The sequence below is a fragment of the Lithobates pipiens genome, unplaced genomic scaffold (genome assembly GCF_037356315.1).
Source record: "Lithobates pipiens isolate NorthernLeopardFrog02 unplaced genomic scaffold, aLitPip1_a1.2 Scaffold_19, whole genome shotgun sequence".
Classification (NCBI taxonomy): Eukaryota; Metazoa; Chordata; class Amphibia; order Anura; family Ranidae; genus Lithobates; species Lithobates pipiens.
Window position 1 is genome coordinate 91,842,292 of NW_027507764.1, and position 24,236 is coordinate 91,866,527.

At 43.0% G+C, this 24,236-nt stretch overlaps 1 protein-coding gene across 2 annotated transcripts in view; it reads right to left on the reverse strand.

Moving 5' to 3' along the window:
• KIF5B (kinesin family member 5B) overlaps nt 1–24,236 on the reverse strand; it is a 107,606-nt gene that overhangs the window by 42,112 nt on the left and 41,258 nt on the right. For both annotated transcript variants that reach the window (XM_077491078.1, XM_077491077.1), the window contains exons 2-8: nt 23,884–23,971; nt 10,372–10,445; nt 10,180–10,284; nt 6,694–6,742; nt 3,786–3,841; nt 3,565–3,652; nt 2,480–2,604 (exon numbers count right to left, since the gene is read on the reverse strand). In XM_077491078.1, coding sequence (XP_077347204.1) covers nt 2,480–2,604; nt 3,565–3,652; nt 3,786–3,841; nt 6,694–6,742; nt 10,180–10,284; nt 10,372–10,445; nt 23,884–23,971 — 585 coding nt within the window. The remainder of the gene's footprint in view (nt 1–2,479; nt 2,605–3,564; nt 3,653–3,785; nt 3,842–6,693; nt 6,743–10,179; nt 10,285–10,371; nt 10,446–23,883; nt 23,972–24,236) is intronic.

A 24,236-nucleotide genomic window follows, 5' to 3' on the forward strand; every position in this document is an offset into this window, starting at 1 on the left:
CATGATCAGTGTTGGTCATCTTACTTTAAAAACGTAATTAAGTTACAAATTATTTCTCCCAAAAAGTAATTGCGTTAGTAACTCGGTTACTACATTGGAAAATTAGTTACTTTACTGTGTAACTGACATTTTTTTATATTCTATAGACGGGACTAGCGAAGGAAGTGAATGTCGCCACCACCATCGGCGAGATTGAAACCTCACAGCCCCGTCGCCTGGTATGGATTTAAAGGAGAACCCCTACCCAAAAAACATTGTGGGGGCCCCCCCAAAGTCCATAGCAGACCCTTATCCGATCGCAAAGTCCTGGCCGTTGGTTGTCTGGGTCTGCGGGCGGGGGGCTTATCAGAATCTGGGAGCCCCCTACCCTATGTGAATGAGTATGGGGTACGATGTACCCTACCCATTCACCTGAGGAAAAAAGTTAATAAAAAAAAAACACAACACAGGTTTTTAAAGTACTTTATTAGACAGCTCTGGGGGGGTCTTCTCGCCAGGCTCCTCCACTATCTTCTGCACTTTTACTAGCGGTGGAGCCCGGCTTTCTCCTTCGTCCTCACCGCCACTGCCCGGGGGTCGTCTTCTGATTCCGGGGGTCTTGTTCTGCCCTTCGCTTCTTCTGCCAGGCCTCTGCTATCTTCTTACAGCTCTTCTACTAGTGTTGGCCCGGTCTTGTCGCTGTTTGCTGTCGCCGCCGCCCTCTCTCTTCCTTCTGTTGACAAGACGCTCTCTCCAGCCGCAATGGCAGTGACACGTTGTGCGGCGACTTATATAGGCATAAGGGACGGGGTCACCCGGTGATGTCACATGGTGACCCCGCCCCTGATGTCACAGTCCCGGGGGATGCTACAGCAGTGACAAGACCGGGCCAACACTAGTATAAGAGCTGTAAGAAGATAGCAGCGGCCCGGCAGAAGAAGCGAAGAGCGGGACCAGACCCCCTAAGTCGGAAGACGACCCCCTAAGTCGGAAGAAGATCCCCAGACGGCAGCGACAAAGGAGAAAGCTGGGCTCCTCCGCTAGTAAAAAAGAGCTAGCGGTAAAAGAGCAGAAGATAGCGGAGAAGCCTGGCGAAAAGACCCCCGAAGTCAGAAGAAGACCCCCGGAGCTGTCTAATAAAGTACTTTAAAAACCTGTGTTGTGTTTTTTTTTTTTAACACTTTTTTTCCCCCAGGGGAATGGGTAGGGGTACATCGTACCCCATACTCATTCACATAGGGTAGGGGGCCGGAATGTGGGGGCCCCTTATTAAAGACACCGACAACCAACACAGGGCCCCCCCTTCCACAAAGCACCCCCCCATGTTGAGGGCACGTGGCCTGGTACAGGTTTGGGGGGGGCGGCGCTCGCTCATCCCCACCCCTTTCCTGACTGGCCGGTCTGAGTGCTTGTATAAGGGTCTGCTATGCACTTTGGGGGGGAGCCCCACACCGTTTTTTTTGGCGTAGGGGTTCCCCTTTAAATCCATACCAGGCGACGGTGCTCGTGAGGCGTCAATCTCGCCGATGGATGCGGCACCATTCACTTCCTTCGCTAGTCCTGTCTACCTGGAGTCATGTTCAAAATGAAGCTGGTCATCTGACTTCATTTTTCAGTGTCCGCCCCACCTCCTACATTCTCTCGCTCTGGATAGGCGGGGCGGTCCAGACAGGATGTAATTGCAGTAACGGCGCCCAAGTAATGGGAACGGCGTTACCATAAGGGGAAGAGTAATCCGTTAATTACTCGTTACCCTCTAAAGTAAACAGAGTTGCTTAACACAGTTATCTTAACTGAGTTACTTACATCACTGGTCATGATACAGAATATCACTAAATGTCCCAAGAACTTACTCATTTTGTAAAACGTGTACAAAATACTGTACCGCTTGTACTATATGCCAGACCATTTTGGCAAGCTTTAGGCATAATAGTGCACATTTGGTGGACAGGTCCAAGGGTGAGCAGACTGTGGATCAGGGTTTACGCATTACTACATACACTACATACACTCCAATTTAAAGAAAAAAACATGAGGCTCCATTTCATAGACCAATCGACTCTCCCTTCCGCTTGGAATGCCAATTGGCTGCCCACTTCTTACAGCTTTCTTTACAGCTACTAAATTAACTATAGCCAGGACTTGGAAAATGTCTACCCTTATTTTTGAGGTACTAAAACACAGCATGAACATGATTAAGGAAAGGTTGACAGCCATCTTGGCTGACTCTCATAAGTTCCTCCGTACTTGGCATCCCTGGATTATGCCCATCCATCTAGATTTGAACACCTGTTACATACTGCATCTGATCCTATGCTTTTTGAGATTCCCCGGGACCTCTCTTACTACACCCCTTCACCATCCACCACCTTGTGAACAAAAAACAAAAACAGTGTATGATCAAGCTTTAGTCCCCAAGTGTATATAGGGAACAGCAACTTTAGACATTACATATATACACACACACACACACACAAATAAAACCTCTAAAGCAGTTTACCTTTTCACTACCAGCCAAATCAACCAAGTAAAGTTTACCGCTCAGTTTCTGTTCTGTTTGAGTGTTTTCTTGCTTTACATTGATTAGAAAAATGCTGTGGCTTCTAGAGCTGTGTTCATTCATATCTAAAAGAGGGGAAAGAATATCATTACATCTACAGCAGAGGATAACATTTTCCATTGTAGTTGGATATTGTACAGTATGTTTTCCTTACAGCCACCAAGCTGGGGACCAAAGCTTTGTTTAGTAACGTGCAAGAAAAACATAAGATTAGAACTTAAAAATATGTTTTGACAACTGGAGATTGTCATCTCTGTTACAGCACATCTTAGGAACATAAAAAACCCTAATAATGAGTGCGCACTCCAAAGGACATTACAGTGAATATCCAAAACAAAGCCTGCAGAGTTAACATTTCATTCAAAAAACAGAGCACAGCGTAGCATCTCTTGGATATTCTCTGCATACCACTTCAGCAGCGTCTGCGGCGGTCTGGCCGGAAGTGTGTGCAGTTACCTGGATTATCCAGGTAACTGCACCCCCCTCCCCCCTGAAAGGTGCCAATTGTGGCACCGGAGGGGGGGAGGGATCAGAATGAAGAACCGCTTTAACTTTTCAATTCTGCTCTTCTAGGGAGATTGTTCAGCAATCCTAGCATGAGAGGTCTTGTAAGAGGTCTATTGTAGGCAAACATTAACTTTTTGATAAAAAATCATCTCACCTCTATTGTAAAACCTGGATGCAATAGGTTACCAGCATTAATATTATCCCGTGATTTGTTAGGTATAAATGAAATGAAAATTAAGTATTAATAGGATAAAGAAGAGTAAGGCATAGCCCCGATTTTCCTGTGGATAAAGAGGTTGTGCTATAATGCCATTTTTAACACTAATAGCATTTGCTTTCAACATGTACCTAATATGATAGATAACATGGAATCTGCCTAGGCCAAGTATGCATGAAAATAAACTCTCCTGAAAATACAGCAGACAGGGGCAGGGCCCAGAAAAAAAAGGCAGTAGCAGCAGCTCCGAATCTCCCAGGACTGTTTCAGGTTAAAAGGGGGTCAGTCATGTTCAACTTACTTGTCACAGCTACATGTCTGTTAGATTTTCCTTCATCTATAGTATCCATGACTTCTTCAGGACTACAAACAAACCTCTCAGTACAACCCTATAGAGGAAAAGGAAATCCGTTAATGCAAAAAAAAAAAAAAACAATACAAATTAAAGAACACATATATAAATTTTCGCTTTTTTCACACATACGCACAGTTTCCATAGCAAGTAACTAAAAAAAGGCCCACCTTTACATATGGAACTCTGTTTTTGTCTTCATGAACAGACAGATTTGTTTTCGACACTGCAATAAAAGATGGAAGAATTTGAACGCATTGGAGTACATTAGCAGTGAAGTCTCTGCACAGGTACCATGTCAGTCCAGGCATGCGCACAGCAGTTTCAGCGGCAAGTCTCAAGACTTGATTGGAAAAAAATTCAGCTTCAGATCCGCTAACAGAATTTAGAATTGCACCGACAAACAGACTGATGAGACAATCATTGTCTGGATGATTGCTAGGAATAGTAACATTTGCCCACATTTAGACTTTTTGTGGAAAAAAATAAAAATTGCCGTCTCATTCGTCCCAATACCAGTAAGTTACATAAAAGGGGTATTCACAAGGCCAGAGTTGTCAAGCCTTCCTCAACTTCTTTTTTTCCCCATCCCCAGAGAAGTCATGGCATGCAACACAAAAGATGTCCAAGTACCATTTGTCTGTCACTGTGGCCCCTTCCTCCAGAGGCACTGAAGAAACAGACATTTTTGTAGAAAGAAAAAGGACGGTGAACATTGCTTTGCCAGCTTACTTGAAGCCTGGAGCCCTTGGAAAACCACATTTGAACGATTCTTGGTTTCAGGCTTAACCATGGCAGCTACCATTCAGCAGTTTTGTGTCGAGTTGGGGCCCATTCCCTATTCCAGTGAAGGCAAACCTTGGCACCCCAGATGTTTTGGCACTACATTTCCCACAATGCTCAACTACACTGCAGAGTGCATGAGCATCATGGGAAATGTATTACCAAAACATCTGGGGTGTCAAGGCTCACCATCACTGCTCAATTCTACTAACATGGTAACTTGTGATTTTGGTTGTTTTCACAAATCAAACTTCTCCATGGGAAAGATTTTGCATAAGTTAATTGAAGCTGTGAATGGCGAACAGGACAAATTCACTGAGGAGGATTTTGTGTAATGCTTTGGCCTAGGGATTAAATCACTAAAAAAAATGCATCAGTCATGAATATTCAATAACATTGAATAAATGAGCTTTCTTGTGACTGAAAAACAAATCTCAGGAAGGCAAAAAGTTGAACTATAAGATGCAGTAGGGCATTCGATAGGTGGTGAAGAGGCAATATCTCAGAAAATTTGATTACACAAGACCAATAAAAAAGAAAAAGAAAAAAAAAAGGATTTTTAATACAGAAATGTTGTCTTACTGAAAAGCAAGTCGATGTCCAGTATAGTATGCACTTAATACTTGGTTGGGGCTCCTTTTGGATGAATTACTGCATCAATGCGGCGTGGCATGAAGGCGATCAGCTTGCTTGTGGCGCTGCTGAGGCATTATGGAAGCCCAGGTTCCTTTTATAGCAGCTTACAGCTCACTTACATTGTTGGGTCTGGTGTCTCATCTTCCTCTTAAAATACCCACAGATTCTCTTTGGGGTTTAGGTCAAGCGAGTTTGCTGGCCAATTAAGCACATTGATAACATGATCATTAAACCATGTACTTTTGGCAGTGTGGGCATGTGACATGTCCTGCTGAAAAATGAAATCAGCATCTCCATAAAGCTGGCCAGCAGAGGAAAGTAAGAAGTGCACTAGAATTTTCTGGTAGAGGGCTGCGCTGACATCGGACTCAATAAAACACAGTGGACCAATACCAGATGACATGGCTCCCCAAATCATCACGGACTGTGGAAAATGTTGCATTTCATTTAGAAACCAAGGCCCCAGAATCTGGAGGAAGAGTGGACAGAATGCAACTTGCATGAGGTCAAGTGTGAAGTTTCCAGTGTCAGTGATGATTTGGGGAGCCACATAATCTGCTGGTGTTGGTCCACTATGTTTTATCACTGTGCTTGATTGGCCAGTAAACTCACCTGACCTAAACCCCATAGAGAATCTTTCAAAAGTAACACCTCACCAGTGCCACAGGCTGATCACCTCCATGCCACACGGTATTGCTGCAGTAATTAATGCAAAAGGAGCCCCAACCAAGTACTGAGTGAATACTATACATACTGTTCAGTAAGCCAACATATCTGTATTAAAAAATCCTTTTTTATTGGTCTCATGTAATATTCTAATTTTCTGAGATACTAAATTTTGGGTTTTCACTAGCTGTAGGCCATCATCATCAAAACTAAGCCTCCATGCCTGAAATATATCATCCTGTGTGTAATGCATCTACATAAAATATGAGTCACTTTTTGAACTGAATTACTGAAATAAATTAACTTTTTGAAGATATTCTAATTTTAGGAGCTGCACCTGTGTGTGTGTGTGTGTGTGTATATATATATATATACACACACACACACACACACACACACACACACACACACACACACATATATATATATATATATATATATATATACATACACACACATACATACACCAAATCAGGTAGCAAAACAGAGTAACAAATGTTACATTTTGCAGCTTACAAGTCCTTAGACTGGTGGTGGCATTTCTCTGCATGTAACAGATAAACAAGGGCAGTAATGTTTGATGTCTATCCTGTGTGGCAACTATGGATGCCTCCATAAATACAGTGGAGAAATTAGTTTAGCTACCCAGAGAAAGAAAGCATTATTCAAAGGAATACTAACTGAAAAAAATGAATGTACATCTATGGACTGGTAAGCTGAAACTAACATTTTGTTTTTAGTCAAGATACGCTTTAACTTGCTATTGTATTTTAAAAAGTAATTTTCAAATCTGCATCTTTTATTACTGTTCTGGCACTGTGTAAACATTTACAATATTTTGCAGCTTGGTCCCATATGTGCCCTTGTGTTATCACCCTATCACATATGTTCCCCCTGATGCAGACCACAAGTGGCTGCGCCACGTTGCAACTCCATCATATCCATGCACCACATGGGAGTTCAGAATAGTAATCTGCATATAAAAAAACTTACCATCCAATAGATCTCTAATCTTGTCTAGATAGATTTCAAAATATGATACCTAAACAAAAAAAAAAAAAACACTTGTGAGCAATACTTGATTTTTGTATATTCTTTGCCTAAGCAATTAAACACCAGGTTGCCCCTTTTCTTATTGGATAGCTTTATTTTCTGTAGAGAAGCCTGCATTTGGGTTAGGCAGAAATCAGCTGCATTTAATTAAATTACCTTTAATACCTTGGTAACAGCTTTATGTGCAATTCCTTGAGCCGCTGCTTTTTGGGACAGATGCTGGTGTATTCACAACTGACAGTCAAATAGGTGGGGTCTTTAACCACTACAATACAGGGCACTTTCACCCCCTTCCTTCCCAGCCCAATTTTCAGCTTTCAGCGCTCTAGCGCTTTCAGTGACAATTGCGCGGTCATGCTACACTGTACCCAAATGAAATTGTTATCATTTTGTTCGCACAAATAGAGCTTTATTTTGGTGTTATTTATTCACGACTCCGTTTTTTTTTTTTTCGATATAAGCGCAAAAATTGCGGAAATTTGGAAAAAAAACTATATTTTCTTTTTTCTATTTGAAAAGAAATCCAATAAAATCAAATTTTGTCATAAATTTAAGCCAAAATGTATTCTGCTACATGTTTTTGGTAAAAAAAATTCCGTTAAGTGTATAATAATTGGTTTGTGTGATCACGGACATATGTACGCAAATGATCATGTACATATGTGTGCAGGTGATCACGTACATATGTGTGCAGATAATCATTGGGACATGTGATTTTAGTGGGACATATGTGGGGGACATGTTTTATTATTAGGGACATGTGTTTTTATTATTTGGGGACATGTATGTTTTGGGGACATGTGTGTTTTGGGGACATATGTGGGGACTGTGTTTGTACTGTGTGGTGTGTTGTGTGTTTACACTACACTGATGATCAGTGAGTAAAAAGCTGTAAAAAGCAGCCCATACTCACTGATCATCAGCCGGCTGCAGCGTTCTGCTCTCCTCTCCTCAGCGGTGACTTCCGTGTGAGGAGAGGAGAGCCGATTGCTAGGCAACCGGCTGTTTGTTTACATCACATGACGGCCGTGATTGGACACGGCCGTCATGTGATCAGGAGGGCCAATCACAGAGCCCTCCTGCCGATCTGAGATGTGCTGTGTCCGGGTGACACGAGCACATCGGGATCGCGCCGCTGCGCGGGCGCGCGATCCCGCTACTCCTGAAGGACGTTCCTGAACGTCCTATCAGGAGTAGACGGCTCCCACCCGGCCGTAAATATGCATTGGCCGGGTGGGAAGTGGTTAAACACTAGGGTCTGGCCTGAGAAACATAACACCCATTTGGCTGTAGGTTGTGGACAAAGCAGGTCTGATCACAAGCAGCAGCGTTGGGATGCAAGAAGCATAGTGGGCAGGGTAGCGCTTTTAAATGCGTTCACCACTAGTAACATGTTACACAGTCTTTATCATGCAACATGTTCTTAAGCACCCCAGACTTCACCCCAATTCCCACTCCCCATGACAGTAGACAAGGTTTCTACTCACACAGTATTATTCATTCAAATAAATCTGTGAATCGAACTACAAGTCCCCTGTCCCACAGTAGCAGATTGACTTGTAGATCTCAATGGACTACCTGCATGCTGATCAATGCACTCAATCTATTGACACTTTCTGGAGCTTAATAACTGAAAGCCCATACATCGGTATGGGCAGAGAGCTGTAGGAAGTGGCTGCCGAAGCTGGATATCGCACCTGCAGTACGATGTCGTGTGCAAAGCTTTGACGGCAGCAGTGTGAAAATATAAATACCCTTTTTTTTTAGCTGAAAAAACATGTGCATTTATTTTTTTCTTAAAAGGTGAACTTAGTCTTTAAAGGCCAACAGTTTGTGGTCACCTAACAACCACACCTATGTGAGCTAAAACTATACACAGTTGTCCTTCCCCATTGCAGCTATACTGGTTTCCACTTCTTTGGAAAGGCTTTCTATATGATTTTGGGGCATGACTGAGGAAATTTGTGCCCTTTCAGCCAAAGAAGCGGTTATGAGTTCAGGCAATGCTGCTGGATGACACTTGGTTCCCAAACTCATCTCAAACGTGCTAAATGAAAGATAAAAATATAAAGGGCAAACTTTTTTTTTTGTTTTGGATAGAGTAGAGTGGGATTAGAATGCCTGAGTTTTTATTGCTCTCTGTGCCCCCATTAAGGAGATTCAATCTCTATTTGCCCTCTATTTACCAGTATCCTTAAAAGTAAAATAAAACCCCAAACTTTGGGCTATCACCAGAAAATTAATGGGCCTATTAATTAGTTCCAGTGACCAGCAAGTCCCCAAAGAATTCCCCTACATTTGCAGGTACTTCCTCTCACTTCACGTTTGACTATATGACAGGAAGTGAAGGGAAATCTTTGTAATGGGACACACAAGGCAAAGACAAATCTGACAGGGGTTATAATCCTCCCTTAAGCCCCATACACACTATCAGTTTTTCTGCTGAGTTTTTCCTTCAGACTTACCAAAACCATGTAGTGCAAGGGCCTGCTTGATTGCATACACATTGAAACTCCTAAGGTTTGACCTCATATTATATGGTTTTGGTAAATCTGAAGGAAAAACTCAGCAGAAAAACTGATAGTGTGTATGGGGCTTTACTCTTACAAAAAAAAAAAAAAAAAAAAAAAAAAAAAAAAAAAAAAAGAAGAAGAAGAAGATTTGCATTTAAAGTAAGGCAGGCCATAGATGGTACAATTTCTTTCCTGCAACTATGGCTGGAGGAAGCCGATGCCGCCGGGAGAAGGCCTATTATTGCTAGCAGCTATAGTAGCTGCTAGTGATAATCGCAAGTAAATCCAGTCGATCGATCAACTTGCATATTCAGCCTGCCCATACACGGTTCGAATCTCACTTGGTTCCTGCTGAACCGGCCGAGATTTGAACCATCTAAGGCTGCCACTTGAGTTCCTCCAAGTCAGACTTGTGAAACTATTTACAGAGCTGGCTTTGTGCACATGGGTATGTTCATATGGGAACAGAAATGATGTCTGTCTTTCACTTAACTGTTACCACAAAGTTTGGAAGCGCTTAAGTGTCAAAAATGTTTCTGCACTGTATGATATAGCCTCAACACTACCCTTCACTGGAAAACACATGAACTCAATTTGGAAGGGTGTCCACAAACTTTTGGCTATATAATTTAACACCAGCCCATGTCTAATTTAAACACAGGCCTTGCTAATGAAAGTATCCTTTAATGCAGGCCAAAAAAAAAAAAAAAAAGACTAGTTCTGAAGATATTTGATCTAAGGTAGAAGACTTGAAGTAGTGCATAATACCACAAGGTAAAATCAAAACAATACATTCTATGAGACAGAAAGAAAAAAAAAAGAAAAAGAAAAGGGGGTGAAAAAGGGGAGCTGCCACTTCTGTGCTCTCACACTGCGTGTTATTTTAAGGCAGTTTAACTTATGTGTGGTTTACCTTTATATGAAACTCCAGGTTTTCATCCATGGAATAAATGTAGTTAAATATATCTTGCACTATTCTAGGAATAATTCCCATTCCATCTGGATCATGTAATTTTCCCTAAGTAGAAAATGAAAACATTCTTATCAGAACAATAACACATCATCACAGCACATACCACAGCAAACTGCATGTTTGTTTCTTTACCTCCATGGTGTGGGTCTTTCCGGATGATGTCTGTCCATAGGCAAATATTGTACCATTGTATCCTTCGAGTACATCTGGGAGGAAAAAGTGTTAGATATTAATGCAAGCAAACGGAGACAATATAATCATTGCCAATTCTGAAAAGCCTCTTAATGCAACTCTGTTGCCATTTGAAAAAGGTGAAAGGAAATCCCAGCAAAGTTAGCAGAGATGCTCAGAAGTGTGCTGAATACTGAAGATCTTTCGGCAGTGAAGTTCAGTGGTGGGAGTAGCAGAATAGCAGAGTATTGAGTATTAATTGCTTGCTTTACAGGGATTGTATGTTTTCACAAAGGCCCAGTTCTCACTGGTGTGACATATGCTCCGACTTTGGGAGCACATCTCATGATGTGTATAAATCAATGATTCCCTATGAGAGCTGATAACAGGTACAACACAAGTCGGTCTGCTTTGAAAAAGGTTCCAGCACTACTCTGGTTCGACTTGGGCATGATTTCAGCCCATTGATTTGAATGTATATCAAGACTGTAGCCGATAAGTGCCAACATCTCAAAATTTCTAGAAAAAAAAAAAAACGGGAACCCTCATAGGTGGGACGTTAAGCGGAAAAAGGAAGTGGGTAAATAACTTGTCTTGAAATTAAATCTAAAATTGTAACAAACAAATTTTATTCACATCATAAAATATAAAAACACATTACACAATGTTAAAAAGGGAGATTGGCCATTTGCCACAAGGGTTACATTGACATGGTATACTCAATTTTGAAGATCCCCAAGCAGGACACTCCAAATAATGAACACCCACCACATTTCGAAATTAACATTATATATAATGTTCTTCAGGTGTGTGTATATGTTTGGAGAAAGGGAGAGTTACCATTTAAAGGCATTTGAGTATTGGAGGGATAGCCATCATTAAAAAGACATCATATACACATTATCCCCCCGGCATCACCTCTGGTTCTGCCGAGGCATGATGGGGCAGTGACATCTCAAGGGGCAGGGTCTCTGGATGACATCACAGAATAGCTACGCCCCATGGCCAAGTTATGGCACATGCCAGAGCTAACAACAGTGGGAGCTAGCGTCAGGAAAAGACTTCAGAAGGGAGAAGAACCAGCAGAAGAACCGGAGGGAGAAGACCCAGAGGAGCTACTTTAATAAGAAGGACTTTGTCAAAAACCTGTGTACTGGTTTTATTTTTGACACTTTTTTGGGTGAATGAGTAGGGGTACAATGTAGCCCATAATCATACATATAGGGTGGGAGGCTGTGATCTGGGAACCCCCATTGTTAAAGAGGGCTTCCAGATTCCGATAAGCCTCCTGCAAGCATACCCCCACAACCAGCACCCATGGTTGTCGGGAAGATGCACTTGCCTCCCTATGTTGAGGGCATGTGGCCTGATATGGTCCGTTCATTGAAGTTGCATCGAAATCAAACATGACGTCGTAGGGCAAAGTTAGATCAGACTTCCGTTAACCACTTGCTTACTGGGCACTTAAATCCCCCTCCTGTCCAGACCGATTTTCTGATGCACTTTGAATGACAATTGCGCGGTCATACAACACTGTATCCAAATTAAATTTGTATCTTATCACAAATAGAGCTTTCTTTTGGTGGCATTTGATCACCCCTGCGGTTTTTATTTTTTTGTAAAAAAAAAAAAAAAATTAAAGACCGAGATAAAAAAAATTATATTTTTTTATAAAATTTTGCAAACAGGTAATTTTTCTCCTTCATTGATGTATGCTGATGAGGCGGCAGTGATGGGACTGATCGGCACTGGTTGGTTACACCGATAGGTGGCACTGTGGACACTGGCAGGGAGTACTGGTGGCACAGATGAGGCAGAATTGCCTCTTCCTCACCGATGTCCCTTGCAGATAAGCCAGTGATCAGCTTTTTTTTCTCCTTGCGCTTTCAGCGTGAGGAGAAAAAAAAAAAACAAGACAAAAAAAAAAATTACCAAGCTTTTGCTTAGATCATGTGATCAGCTGTCATTGGCTGGCGGGAGAGCCCCCCTACTCGGATCTGTGATCACCCGAGTCTGGGTGACTTGCCAAGCACACCCTGCAGGGGGTGGGTGTGCAAAGGGGAGGCAGTCATATGACGGCCTCCCGGAAATTAAGGTCTGCACTGTGGCCATCATTCGGTTATAGTGCAGGCAGCAAGAGGTTAAATAAGGACTGCACTGGACTCTCAAGAGCCCTATGGCAAGTAAAAGTACTCCTTTATGAAAAAAAGAAACCGCGTGCCCACATCAATTACACACTGTGGAAACAAAAAGATGAGGGAGATTTTACCCCCACCATCACACCCGTAAGTTGCCGCTAAGAAACTCTGAACTGTGTGCTGCCCATATTTCATTTAGTTGCACCATTATTCAGGGCATGTTAAATAGGCGTCAAACCTTTTATCATACGGCAATAAAATTTTGACTGTAATTATCACCTATTGTTTCAGTATTTACTGCTGTGATGGTGTACATTTTACCTTTATGTTAGGTTTCATCAGTAAGCAGACATTTCCTTTGCTGAGGTTATAAACATTTTTTTTGATTTGTGCTAAATTTTCAAAGCATGCCATTAAATGTACTTTTGTGTCAACATGCGAAAAACAAAAAACTTAATTTCCGCTACTCTCACAATGAAAATTCAATATAAGAAGCTAAATGTCTTTAGCATGCAGAATTAGGCCCCTTTCACGCTGGGCTCCCTGATTGTGGCTTGCATGTGGATTTTGTGAACACAAGTGGATTTTTTAACTAAAGTGGAGAGTTAATAACCAGGAGTTGAAAACAGGAGTTAAGACAGGAGTCTCTAACCTCTATCCTACCTCCATTTTAACCACTTGAGGACCGCCGTATTGCCAATGTACGTCAGCACAATGGCACAGGCAGGCACAATCACGTACATCTACATGATTGCCTTCCAGCGGGTGGGGGGTCCGATCGGACCCCCTCCCGCTGGTTACGGCGGTCCGATTCGGTCCAGGAGCGCTCCGTGATGAGGGGATGGCCGTTGGTTTTCGGCCACCCCCTCTGGATCGCTCCTGGCCAATGAGAAGCTTCCTCCCCTGTGTATTGTTTACACAGGAAGGAGGAAGTGATGTCATTCTCCTCGGGGCGGTCTTTTTGACCGGACTACGAGGAGAAGACAGAAAGTAAGTGTGCACCAACACTACACTGACATGTAGGTACACACAGGCACACAAACCCCCCCCCCGATCCCCCCCTCCCCCCCCAGTCACAGTGTCACTGATTGCATTGATCATTTCTTTACTGATCAATGCATTCAGTGTCAGTTGTGACAGTAAAAACTGTCAGGACAGTTAGTGTTAGGTCCAGGGTAGCCCCCTATCACCCCCCAATAAAGATTTAACCCCCTGATTGCCCCTAGAGTTAACCCTTTCACCCCCTTTTGCCAGTGTCACTAAGCGATCATTTTTCTGATCGCTGCATGTGTCGCTAGGTAGCTAGTTATTTTTTTGGGTTCACCGCCAGGTTTTTATATCGCTAGGTACCCCGATATACTACCCAATAATGGTTTTAACCCCCTGATTGCCGCTAGTTAACCCTTTCACCCCCTTTTGCCATTGTCACTAAGCGATCGTTTTTCTGATCGCTGCATTAGTGTCGCTACAGTCGCTAGGTAGCTAGTTATTTTTTTAGGTTCACCGCCAGGTTTTTATAGCGCTAGGTACCCCGATATACTACCCAATAATGGTTTTAACCCCCTGATTTCCGCTAGTTAACCCTTTCACCCCCTTTTGCCAGCGATCACAGTATAAGTGTCACTGGTGACGCTGGTTAGCCAGTTAGTTATTTAGGTTCCCCGTCAGGTTTTTATATAGCGCCAGGGACCCCCATATACTACCTAATAAAAATTTGAACCCCCTGATTGCTCCTAGTTAACCCTTTCACCACTGATCACCGTATAAGTGTTACGGGTGACTCTGGTTAGTTTGTTTTTTATAGCATCAGGGCACCCACCATTTATTACCCAATAAAGGTTTAACCCTCTGATCACCCGGCGGGTGATATCAATTAGGTTTTAGGGTCAGGGTCTGCGTCGCCCCAGGCAGCGCTAGGTTAGTGCCAGTACCGCTAACACCCACACACAAAGCATACACCTCCCGTAGTGGTATAGAATCTGAACAGATCAATATCTGATCTGATCAGATCTATACTAGCGTCCCCAGCAGTTTAGGGTTCCAAAAAAACGCATTGTCAGCAGGATCAGCCCAAATACCTGCTGGCACCTGCGTTTTGCACCTCTGCCCAGCCCACCCAAGTGCAGTATCGATCGATCACTGTCACTTACAAAACACTAAACACATAACTGCAGCGATCGCAGAGTCAGGCCTGATCCCTGCCATCGCTAACAGGTTTTATGGTAGCATTTTATATTCAAATCCGGAAGGCAGTGCTTGGTTTTCGGGGTCCCGTACGTGGCTAGGCTCCCAAAAAGTCCCCCACATGTGGTATCCCCGTACTCGGGAGAAGCAGCAGAATTTATTTTGGGGTGTAATTTGACTTCTGCCCATAGCATGTGTGAGCAATATATCATTTAGTGACAACTTTGTGCAAAAAAAAAAAAAGTTTGTAATATTCCCGCAACTTTTGGCAAAATATAAAATATTCCATGGACTCAACATGCCTCTCAGTAAATAGCTTGGGGTGTCTACTTTCCAAAATGGGGTCATTTTGGGGGGTTTTGTGCTATTTTGGCATTTTATGGCCTTCGAAACTGTGATAGGTAGTGAGGAGTTAAATCAAAAATTTGCACCCTTAGAAATCCTGAAGGTGGTGATTGGTTTTCGGGGTGCCGTGCGCGACTAGACTCCCAAAAAGTCCCACACATGTGGTATCCCCATACTCGGGAGAAGTAGCGGAATATATTTTGGGGTGCAATTCCACATATAACCATGGCATGTGTGAGCAATATATCATTTAGTGACAACTTTTTGTAAAAAAAATTTATTTATTTTTTTTTGTCATTATTCAATCCCTTAGGACAAAAAAAATAAATATTCAATGGGCTCAACATACCCATCAGCAATTTCCTTGGGGTGTATACTTTCCAAAATGGGGTCATTTGGGGGGGGGGATTTGTACTGCCCTGCCATTTTAGCACCTTAAGAAATGAGATCGGCAGTCATAAATTAAAAGCTGTGTAAATTCCAGAAAATGTACTCTAGTTTGTAGACGCTATAACTTTTGCGCAAATCAAAAAATATACGCTTATTGACATTTTTTTTACTAAAGACATGTGGCTGAATAAATTTTGCCCTCAATGTATGACTAAAATTTAGTTTATTCGATTTTTCTTATAACAAAAAGAAGAAAATATCTTTTTTTTTCAAAATTTTCGCTCTTTTTCCATTTATATCGCAAAAAAAAAAAAAATCGCAGAGGCAATCAAATACCATCAAAAGAAAGCTCTATTTGTGGGAAGAAAAGGACGCAAATTTCGTTTGGGTGCAATATTGCATGACCGCGCAATTACCAGTTAAAGCAGCGCAGTGCGAAATTGCAAAAAGACCTCTGGTCCTTAAGGTATTTATTGGTCCGGAGCTGAAGTGGTTAAAGATCCCACTGCAAGGGGCAACCAGACAGCTCTCCGGAAACGTCAGGCTGACAGCAAGCCAGATTCACCGGAACTAGAGTGTTTAACGGGGACCACCGCAGCTAGGCAAGCTCGCACCTCCACTCCCCCCCCAGTGATTGTTCCAGGGACTCCGTCCGACCGCCTACGGGGGTCAGGAAGGAATTTTTGCCCCACTGGTGCGTTCGGCTGCTACTGTCAGGGGGTTTTTCGCCTTCCTCTGGAACAATCAGGAACAACCGTAGGTTAGCATACCCCTACCTCCGGCCTCCGTTCCATTTTTCACGCTATCCTAGGACGACTATTCCAGATCACAGCCAGACTTCTCTTCTGAGCGGAGACCTTCACCTTAAGTAAAGGTAGCCGGAACAGCCAGCAACCGAATACAACAACTCCTTCCGCATCCATATAGGCATCCCCTGATCAACTTGCGCACTAATAGCCTCAAGCACGGTGGCAAGTCTGATACCTAGCCCCTCCTCAGGATCAATACCCTGATCAGGATCATCATCTTAGGCCCATAGTACCATCAACAGCATCCACAAACCATGTGCTACTTCAAATACTCAGCTGAAGTTCTGCACAGACTAAGGAACATCAACACCACATTGCCATCTTCCATACAAAAAATACTTCAAAGAGAACAACTATTAAAAACCGGACGACAAGCAGCTCCCAACCACAGGAAAACATCTACTCGACCACTACAATTAGATTGCGCCTTGATTAACGCCAGGTCTGCAGTCAAACATAGACTGGAAGTACACAACTTCATCATCGAGAACAATGTAGACTGCCTCTTCATCACCGAAAGCTGGTTAACCTCTGACTGCAACACCATCCTCACCGAATTGGTGCCGGAAAACTACAGGATCCTAACCGAACACCGGATAGGGAAAAAAGGAGGAGGCCTAGCAGTGATCTTTAAAGGTCACCTGGATCTCACTAAACCATCATCTCAGAACCCAGTGCCTTTTATGGAAACCCTGACGCTACATCTTCAACCAACACCCCATGACACCACTCATATTCTACTGTGCTACAGACCACCGGGACCAAAGTCCAATCTTCTTTCACCCCTCACGGAATCCTTTGCAATGCACACCCTAAAATTCAAAAATTTCCTGGCACTCTGAGATTTCAACCTTTGGGCAAACGAGCCTAAAGACCCCATTGCGACTGCCTGCATCAATCAACTAGAAGAACTGGGTCTCCAGCAACTGATAAAGACTCCCACGCATGGGTCAGGACACACCCTGGACCTCATTTTCAAACAGAACATTGACGTCAACATACTCGACAACATAACTCTGCCATGGACAGATCACCACGCCATCAAATTCAAAATAGCTACCAACATCACCAACGAAAAACGGAAACCTGTAACAACGCACTGGACCAGATCGCATAAAAAACTGTACTCCGAATCCTTCAAATCCACTCTGTCCAACAAGATAACTACAATAACCATAAACCACTCTACGGAGGAAACACTCAACTCCCTGAACAGGGCATTGCTGCAATCAGCAGACTCGGTAGCACCAAAACGCAGGGCTCTCATCAGGAAGAAAAACTCTGGATGGTTTAATAGCTCCCTCGCCGTACTAAAGCAAGAACGCAGAAGAGCGGAAAGAACATGGAGAAGAAATACCACATAGGAAAACCACTTCAACTACAAAGGTCTCACAGAGAATTATCGGAAAGCAATCTTCAAAGCCAAAAAGGACCACTTCTCATATACAATCTCAACGGCCGCAAACCAACCACGGGAACTGTTTAAACTGGTTAATCAATCAATGAATCCGGTGTGCCTAGAACCCCCAGAAAGCGAATCCCAGGATTACTGTGACAAACTGTCGGATTTTTTCATCGATAAAGTCAAAACCATCAGGGAAACAATTTGTCAGAAGAAAACATCCAACCTCAGCCAGCAAATACATAAAGAGGATGTCTGCACCAACATACCGCAACCGCCGAAATTTTCACTATCCCCAATTACCGTAGACACCGCAAAAACATCATTAATAAACTGCGTGACAGTACCTCACCTATTGACATCATCCCCACAAAACTACTGAAAGAATGCTCCGACATCGTGGCTCCAACCATAACCCACCTCATACACCGATCATTCCACGAAGGGATTGTTCCCAGCATCCTCAAACAAGGCATCGTCAAACCTCTACTCAAGAAACCAAACCTGGACCCTCAGGATCCAAACAACCGTAGGCCAATTACAAGCCTCAACACCATTTCTAAGATCATGGAGAAAGCTGTAGTACATCAGCTACAACTTCACCTGGATACTCACAAACTCCTGGACCCGCTGCAATCAGGCTTCCGCCCGGGTCATGGAACAGAAACAGCTCTCCTCAAGATCTGAGACGACGCCCTCGAAGCAGCAGATGACGGAGAGCCGTGTCTCCTCGTACTGCTAGACCTAAGTGCAGCGTTTGATACAGTAGATCACAATACTCTACTCGTCCGACTCACAGAAGTAGCCGGAGTCCAAGACCTAGATCTCCAATGGTTCGCGTCCTTCCTAGGAAATCGGTCACAGACAGTGAAACTAGGAAAATTCCTCTCCGAAACTCGGGCAGTCACCTGCGGAGTCCCTCAAGGCTCTCCTTTATCACCCGTTCTCTTCAACATTTACATTCGCCCACTTCTCCAAATCATCAGATGCTCAGATCTCTGCTTCCACTCTTACGCTAATGACACGCAACTTTATTTCCGGATCAATGGAAAAAAAGATCACCAACAACAACTTGAAAACTGCCTCAAATCAATAGAGGACTGGATGACCACTAACTCCCTCCAGCTGAAAGAATCAAAGACAGAGCTTCTTATCTTGCACCCAAATCATAAGCCCGCAACCAAAAGCTCCTGGTCTCCACAAACCGTCTTTGGGCAGACTATCTCCCCAAAGACCAAAGCGAAGAGTCTCGGGGTTATTTTAGACGCACAAATGTCAATGGATGCGCAAATAGGATCTGTAGTCAGTGGATCTCACCATCTGCTGCGCATGCTTCGCAGACTCATCCCTTTTATCCCAAAGAAGGGCAAAGCAGTGGTAGTTGGAACAATCATTAATTCACGACTGGACTACGCAAACTCGCTTTACATAGGATTACCACAATATCAACTTGCGCGATTACAACTGATCCAAAACACGGCGGCAAGGCTGATAACAGGAAAAAAAACCCTGGGAATCCATCTCTCCTTCGCTGAGGAGCTTACATTGGCTAACCGTAAAAAAATCGGATCACGTTCAAGACCCTTTGCCTCACCCACAAATGCGTGCATAGAGAAGCTCCGCAATACCTAATGGAGAAACTAAATCATTACACACCAAACCGCAGTCTTCGATCAGCCAACAAAAACCTCCTCCTCGTGCCCAAAGCCCAGTATAAATCCAGGGGAGATTCGCTGTCCAAGGGCCTCGGTTATGGAATGCTCTACCAATCAACATCCGCCTGGAAGAAAATCACCTGGCTTTTAGGAAAAAACTCAAGACCTTCCTCTTTTAGCAGATGATCAAAGCTCGCCACAGCGCCTAGAGGCGATTCAGTTCGCATTGTGCGCTATACAAGTATTTCGTTCGTTCGTGGGCAGATCCGTTTTGACGGACTCCGTTTGCTCAGCATGGATCGAGCCATTGATCTTCGCTGAGCAGTGAGCAGGCGATGATAAATCAGTCTCCACTCACTGTGCAGAGACAGACCGGTCCGAGCCCCACTCTCCTCTATTTGGGAGGGGCGGTGTGATCGGATGAAATCGGACCGCCTGAAAATAGGACCTCCATCTATCTAGATTTGGCGGACAGGATTGGATTAACAGATCACAGTATATAAAAGTGTAAAAAAGCTTTAAAAACAAATATGGCATGGATAGAGAGCAAAAAACATTCCTAAACCTTTATTCTAGTATAGGCATCTGTAAACATTAACCACAGGTCCACATACAAGGGAATAAAAAAAATATTCAGTTCCAAAACTATAGTCCATAGTACTTCGTTTTACAGCTCAGCTCATATACTGCTTCACACTGCAGCCAATAGAAATGAATGAGAATTGGATTTCGACCAACCTGCAAAATCCATTTCGACACCAGGGAAAAATGGAGCATCTTCAACAATCCTTACTATTACGATTACATGCCACCAGGGTGGATAAAAAAAAAAAAAATCAGATTTCTCTTTTTAATCAAATTTTTTTTGTATTTTTATCAAATTTTAATAAAATGCTTTTGGAGTAGAAATCAGTCTAAAGATAGTTTTCTATTTAGGATACATTAATAATTTATTCAGCATGAAATGGAGCTTAGTTATGTTGCATGAGGCTGTATATTCTGCAATATTTACATTATTGGTAAAATCATCCAATAAATCCAAGCTATGCAAGCTGAAATAACATGCACTGCATTGATGCTTTCACACAATTTCAAAGTAACCATGAGATAAAACAAAGTTCAGGAATATTCCTTTATCCCATTGTTTTGCAAACCTACAGTATGTACACTAGAAACTGTATGATTGAATTGTTCTGATATCGCCGTTTTACTCACCTGAAAGATTATTATTCTGAAAATAGGAAACCATTTTTTTTGCAAATATTAAATATTCTAACTACCGGCAAAAATTAGTCCCCACATTTAAAGGGCACCTGTCATTTCAGATCCATCATGATTAGCGAGCATCCATTCACCTGCTGCTGTCACGTCCCTCACCTTGTGTCACTGCCACATCACCAGCAGTCCCATTAAAGTGAATGGGACCATCGGTGAGTCAACAGCGGGTCAGAGGAGGAGGCGCTGGGACAGAGATGAGAGTTACGCTTTAAAAACTTTAAATCAAATCCACCCTGCGTGCCACCTACTGGCGATTGGACACTGGCAAGAAAAGCAGGAAGTCCCCCTCCCCTCGGCATAAGCCCTCCCATGTGGGAGATGCTTCCGTTTTGTAGCAAGCCATAAACCACAACACATAGAAGAGGGATTGTCATCTTCCATGAGGTACGCCAAGAAATAGATTTTACAGGCAAGTCAAAAATTAAATTTTCTTCATAGTACATCATGGGACACAGAGCAGTTTTAGTAATCCTTAGCATCAGGGATGTCCCAAAGCAATTAAATGAGGGGAGGAACAAACCCCAAAAAGCAACCAGAAACAGGAAAGCACCTCACACAGCAGCCTGCAAAACACTACGACTAAAAAGTGTCGACAGTGACACCATCAACCTGTTAAAATTTGTAAAAACCTGAACCAAAGACCAGGTAGCAGCTTCGCAAACCTGAGCTACTGAATCTTGATGGCAGATGGCCCAGAAGCCCAACACTACTGGTAGAAAAAGCAGTCATTGAGAAAAAGGTGGAACCATGTCTTCCAACCCGTAAGCTTGAGAAATTTCCAGGTAAATCCACCAAGAAATAGAAGATTTGGAAGCTGAATGACCTCTTTGGATCCTCAGGAATCGCAAAATGAGCATCAGATTTTTCAACGACTTCAGACCAATTTTAATAGCACTGACCACAACTAAACTGTGGTGTTTCTCCCCCCACGATGGTGGCAGAGAACCAAAAGCAGGTAAAATAATGTCTTTGTTTAAATGGAAAAACTAAAACCACATGTGGTAAACAAACATGGCCGAGGCACCAGACATTTTTCCTAAGGGCCGCCAGTTCCAAAGCCCTATGAGCTGAAGTAAATGCATCCAAAAATGCGACCTTCCTCGTCAAACTGGGCTTTCTGAAAAACCAAACCAAGGTGTCATGAGGTCAAAAGGCCTTTCGACTGAATGAGCAAGACCTGTGGCAACTTGTATAAAATCATGCACCAAGGAACGAGAGGCAAATTGATCAGGGGCGGCTAAAGTTGTAAACTGATCTCTAAACATACTAAAGCCTGAACAATTACTACCCTCAGTATAGAGAAAATCCAAGATATTGATCACAATACTTGCAGGGATGAAACTTGCTAGTCTCATCAGGTAAAAAAGAAATTCCAGGTCCAGTAGTAAATCTTCATCGATGTGGACTTTCTAGCTTTTAAAGAGTAAGAATAACAGAATCATAAATTTCGATCTTTCAAGACTCTGGCTTAAATAAGCAGGCGGTTAAAGACTATAAAGAAGAAGGATGGAAGATTGAACCTAGAGTCAGGATAATCCAGAAGAACCCAAGGACAGTCCACCACATTCCCCTAGATCAAACCGGAACAAAACAGAATCATCAGTGTTCCTTACACCCAAATATTGGGAAGCAGAAGTGGAAGAAGCAGTAGTGGAGGAAAGGAAGGTAGTGGTCCCATGTTGTCCCCAAAGCATTCACAACAAATGGTTGAAGATCTCTGATCCTTTAATTGAACCCGTCTAGTTTTGCAATAAACCCGGACGGCAGAAGATCCATAACTAGTATGTCTGAGTGCCTACAGCTCTTCTGGAATCCCTCTGGGTGAAGAGCTACTCCCCGAAAGAGAACTATTCCCGGACAACTCCTACAGTGAGTCCTTGCTATTGCTTTGACCAATTTAGAGGATCAAATCACTCGCTGTTCTAGAATATTGATGGACGACACCCACTCCCATGGAGACCAGCACCTTTAAAGAGAGGGGGGAGAACTTTCCTGTCTTCAGCTACAGCAAAGACATGCTGGGGTGTATGGACATCGGAAAATGCTACGCCTGCAGCCTCCTGTCCCAGGCTGGATAAAAATCGATAAAAAAAAACCTAAATCAATGAATCAAAGCTCTGCAAACAGAGGACGTGCACCGCATTGATGCATTTACACAATTTCACAGTAATAACCATGAGATAAAACAAAATTCAGGAATATTCCTTTATACCATTGTTTTGCAAATCTATGTACACTACAAACTGTATGATTGTTTGAACAGAAATGCATCTGTACCAAGCTCCATGTGTAAGAAGGAAGGGCAAACAGTAAAAACGAAAGTGAAACTTAAGCAGCTTATAAAACTTGTGATCTTTCTGCACATAATTTGAAGTGCTTTTTTCCTCCCTTGAGCAAAATGACAGCAGGCTGTAAAAGAGACTCAGTTTGGGAATATTTACTAACCTGAGGGTTTGTTATTCTTAGGGCCGGTTCACACTGCAGGCGCGGCGAGGCGTCTCCGACTTGCCTCGCCGCGACCTGCGGCGACCTCAGCGGCGACTTGCAGAGGACTTCTGTATAGAAGTCAATGCAAGTCGCCCCCGAAGTCGCCCAGAAGTAGTACAGGAACCTTTTTTCTGAGTCGGAGCGACTCGAGTCGCTCCTCTCAGAACGGTTCCATTGTACAGAACGGGGGCGACTTGCGGGAGCGAGGCGAGTCGTGTCGCCTCGCATCGCCCGCTGTGTGAACCGGCCCTAAATAGGAAACCTGCATTTTTGTTTGCAAATATTAAAGATTCTAACTACCAGCAAGAATGAGTCCTTACATTTAAAGAGCGCCTGTCATTTCAGATCCATCATGACAGCACCTGTTAGCGGGCATCCACTAACCTACCACCACATCCATCACCTTGTTGTGTCACTGCTGCATCACCAGCTGTCCCATTAAAGTGAATGGGACTGTCAGTGAGTAAACAGAGGGTCAGGGGAGGAGCCGCTGCGGGACAGAGATGACAGTGGTTCTTTTAAAAATTATGATTTAAAGAGTTGATTTAAATCAAATCCACTCTGTCCTGTCCTATGCCTCCAAGTCTAGTGCCGGGTCCAATAATTACTGAGCGATTATAGCTGTAGAAATAAATTCAGATAGAACCAGTCTCTTGATCTGGTGTGAACGGGCCCTAAACATGCAATAATACTGGGGGTAGCAAACTTCTGTAGTTATGACACTAGGCATCTTAAATCTGATAACACAACTTTTTACATTTAAAGAATTTAATAATCATTCTTACCTTTAACAATTGCTTTAGCACAGGCATTGTAAACTTGTTCTTGAGATGTGTTTGACTGGAATACTCGGTCAAAGACATAAGGTTTCGTCTATATAAAAAGGGGGAAAAAAAAAAAAAAATAATAATCAGATCAGCATGAGGTTATAGAGGAAAGGTCATGGTGATGGTTCTAGTGGTACAGAGTATGGAATGCCATCCTGACACAGATGCTATTTATAAGGTAAAGACTATGGTGCTGGGTCCCGATACTGGTTAATGTAACAAAAATATAAATTGAAGCGCAGCACTACTGCTAAAAAGGTCCAGACATGACCTTATTCCCATAAAAGTCAGGGGGACAATCCAAAAAGTAG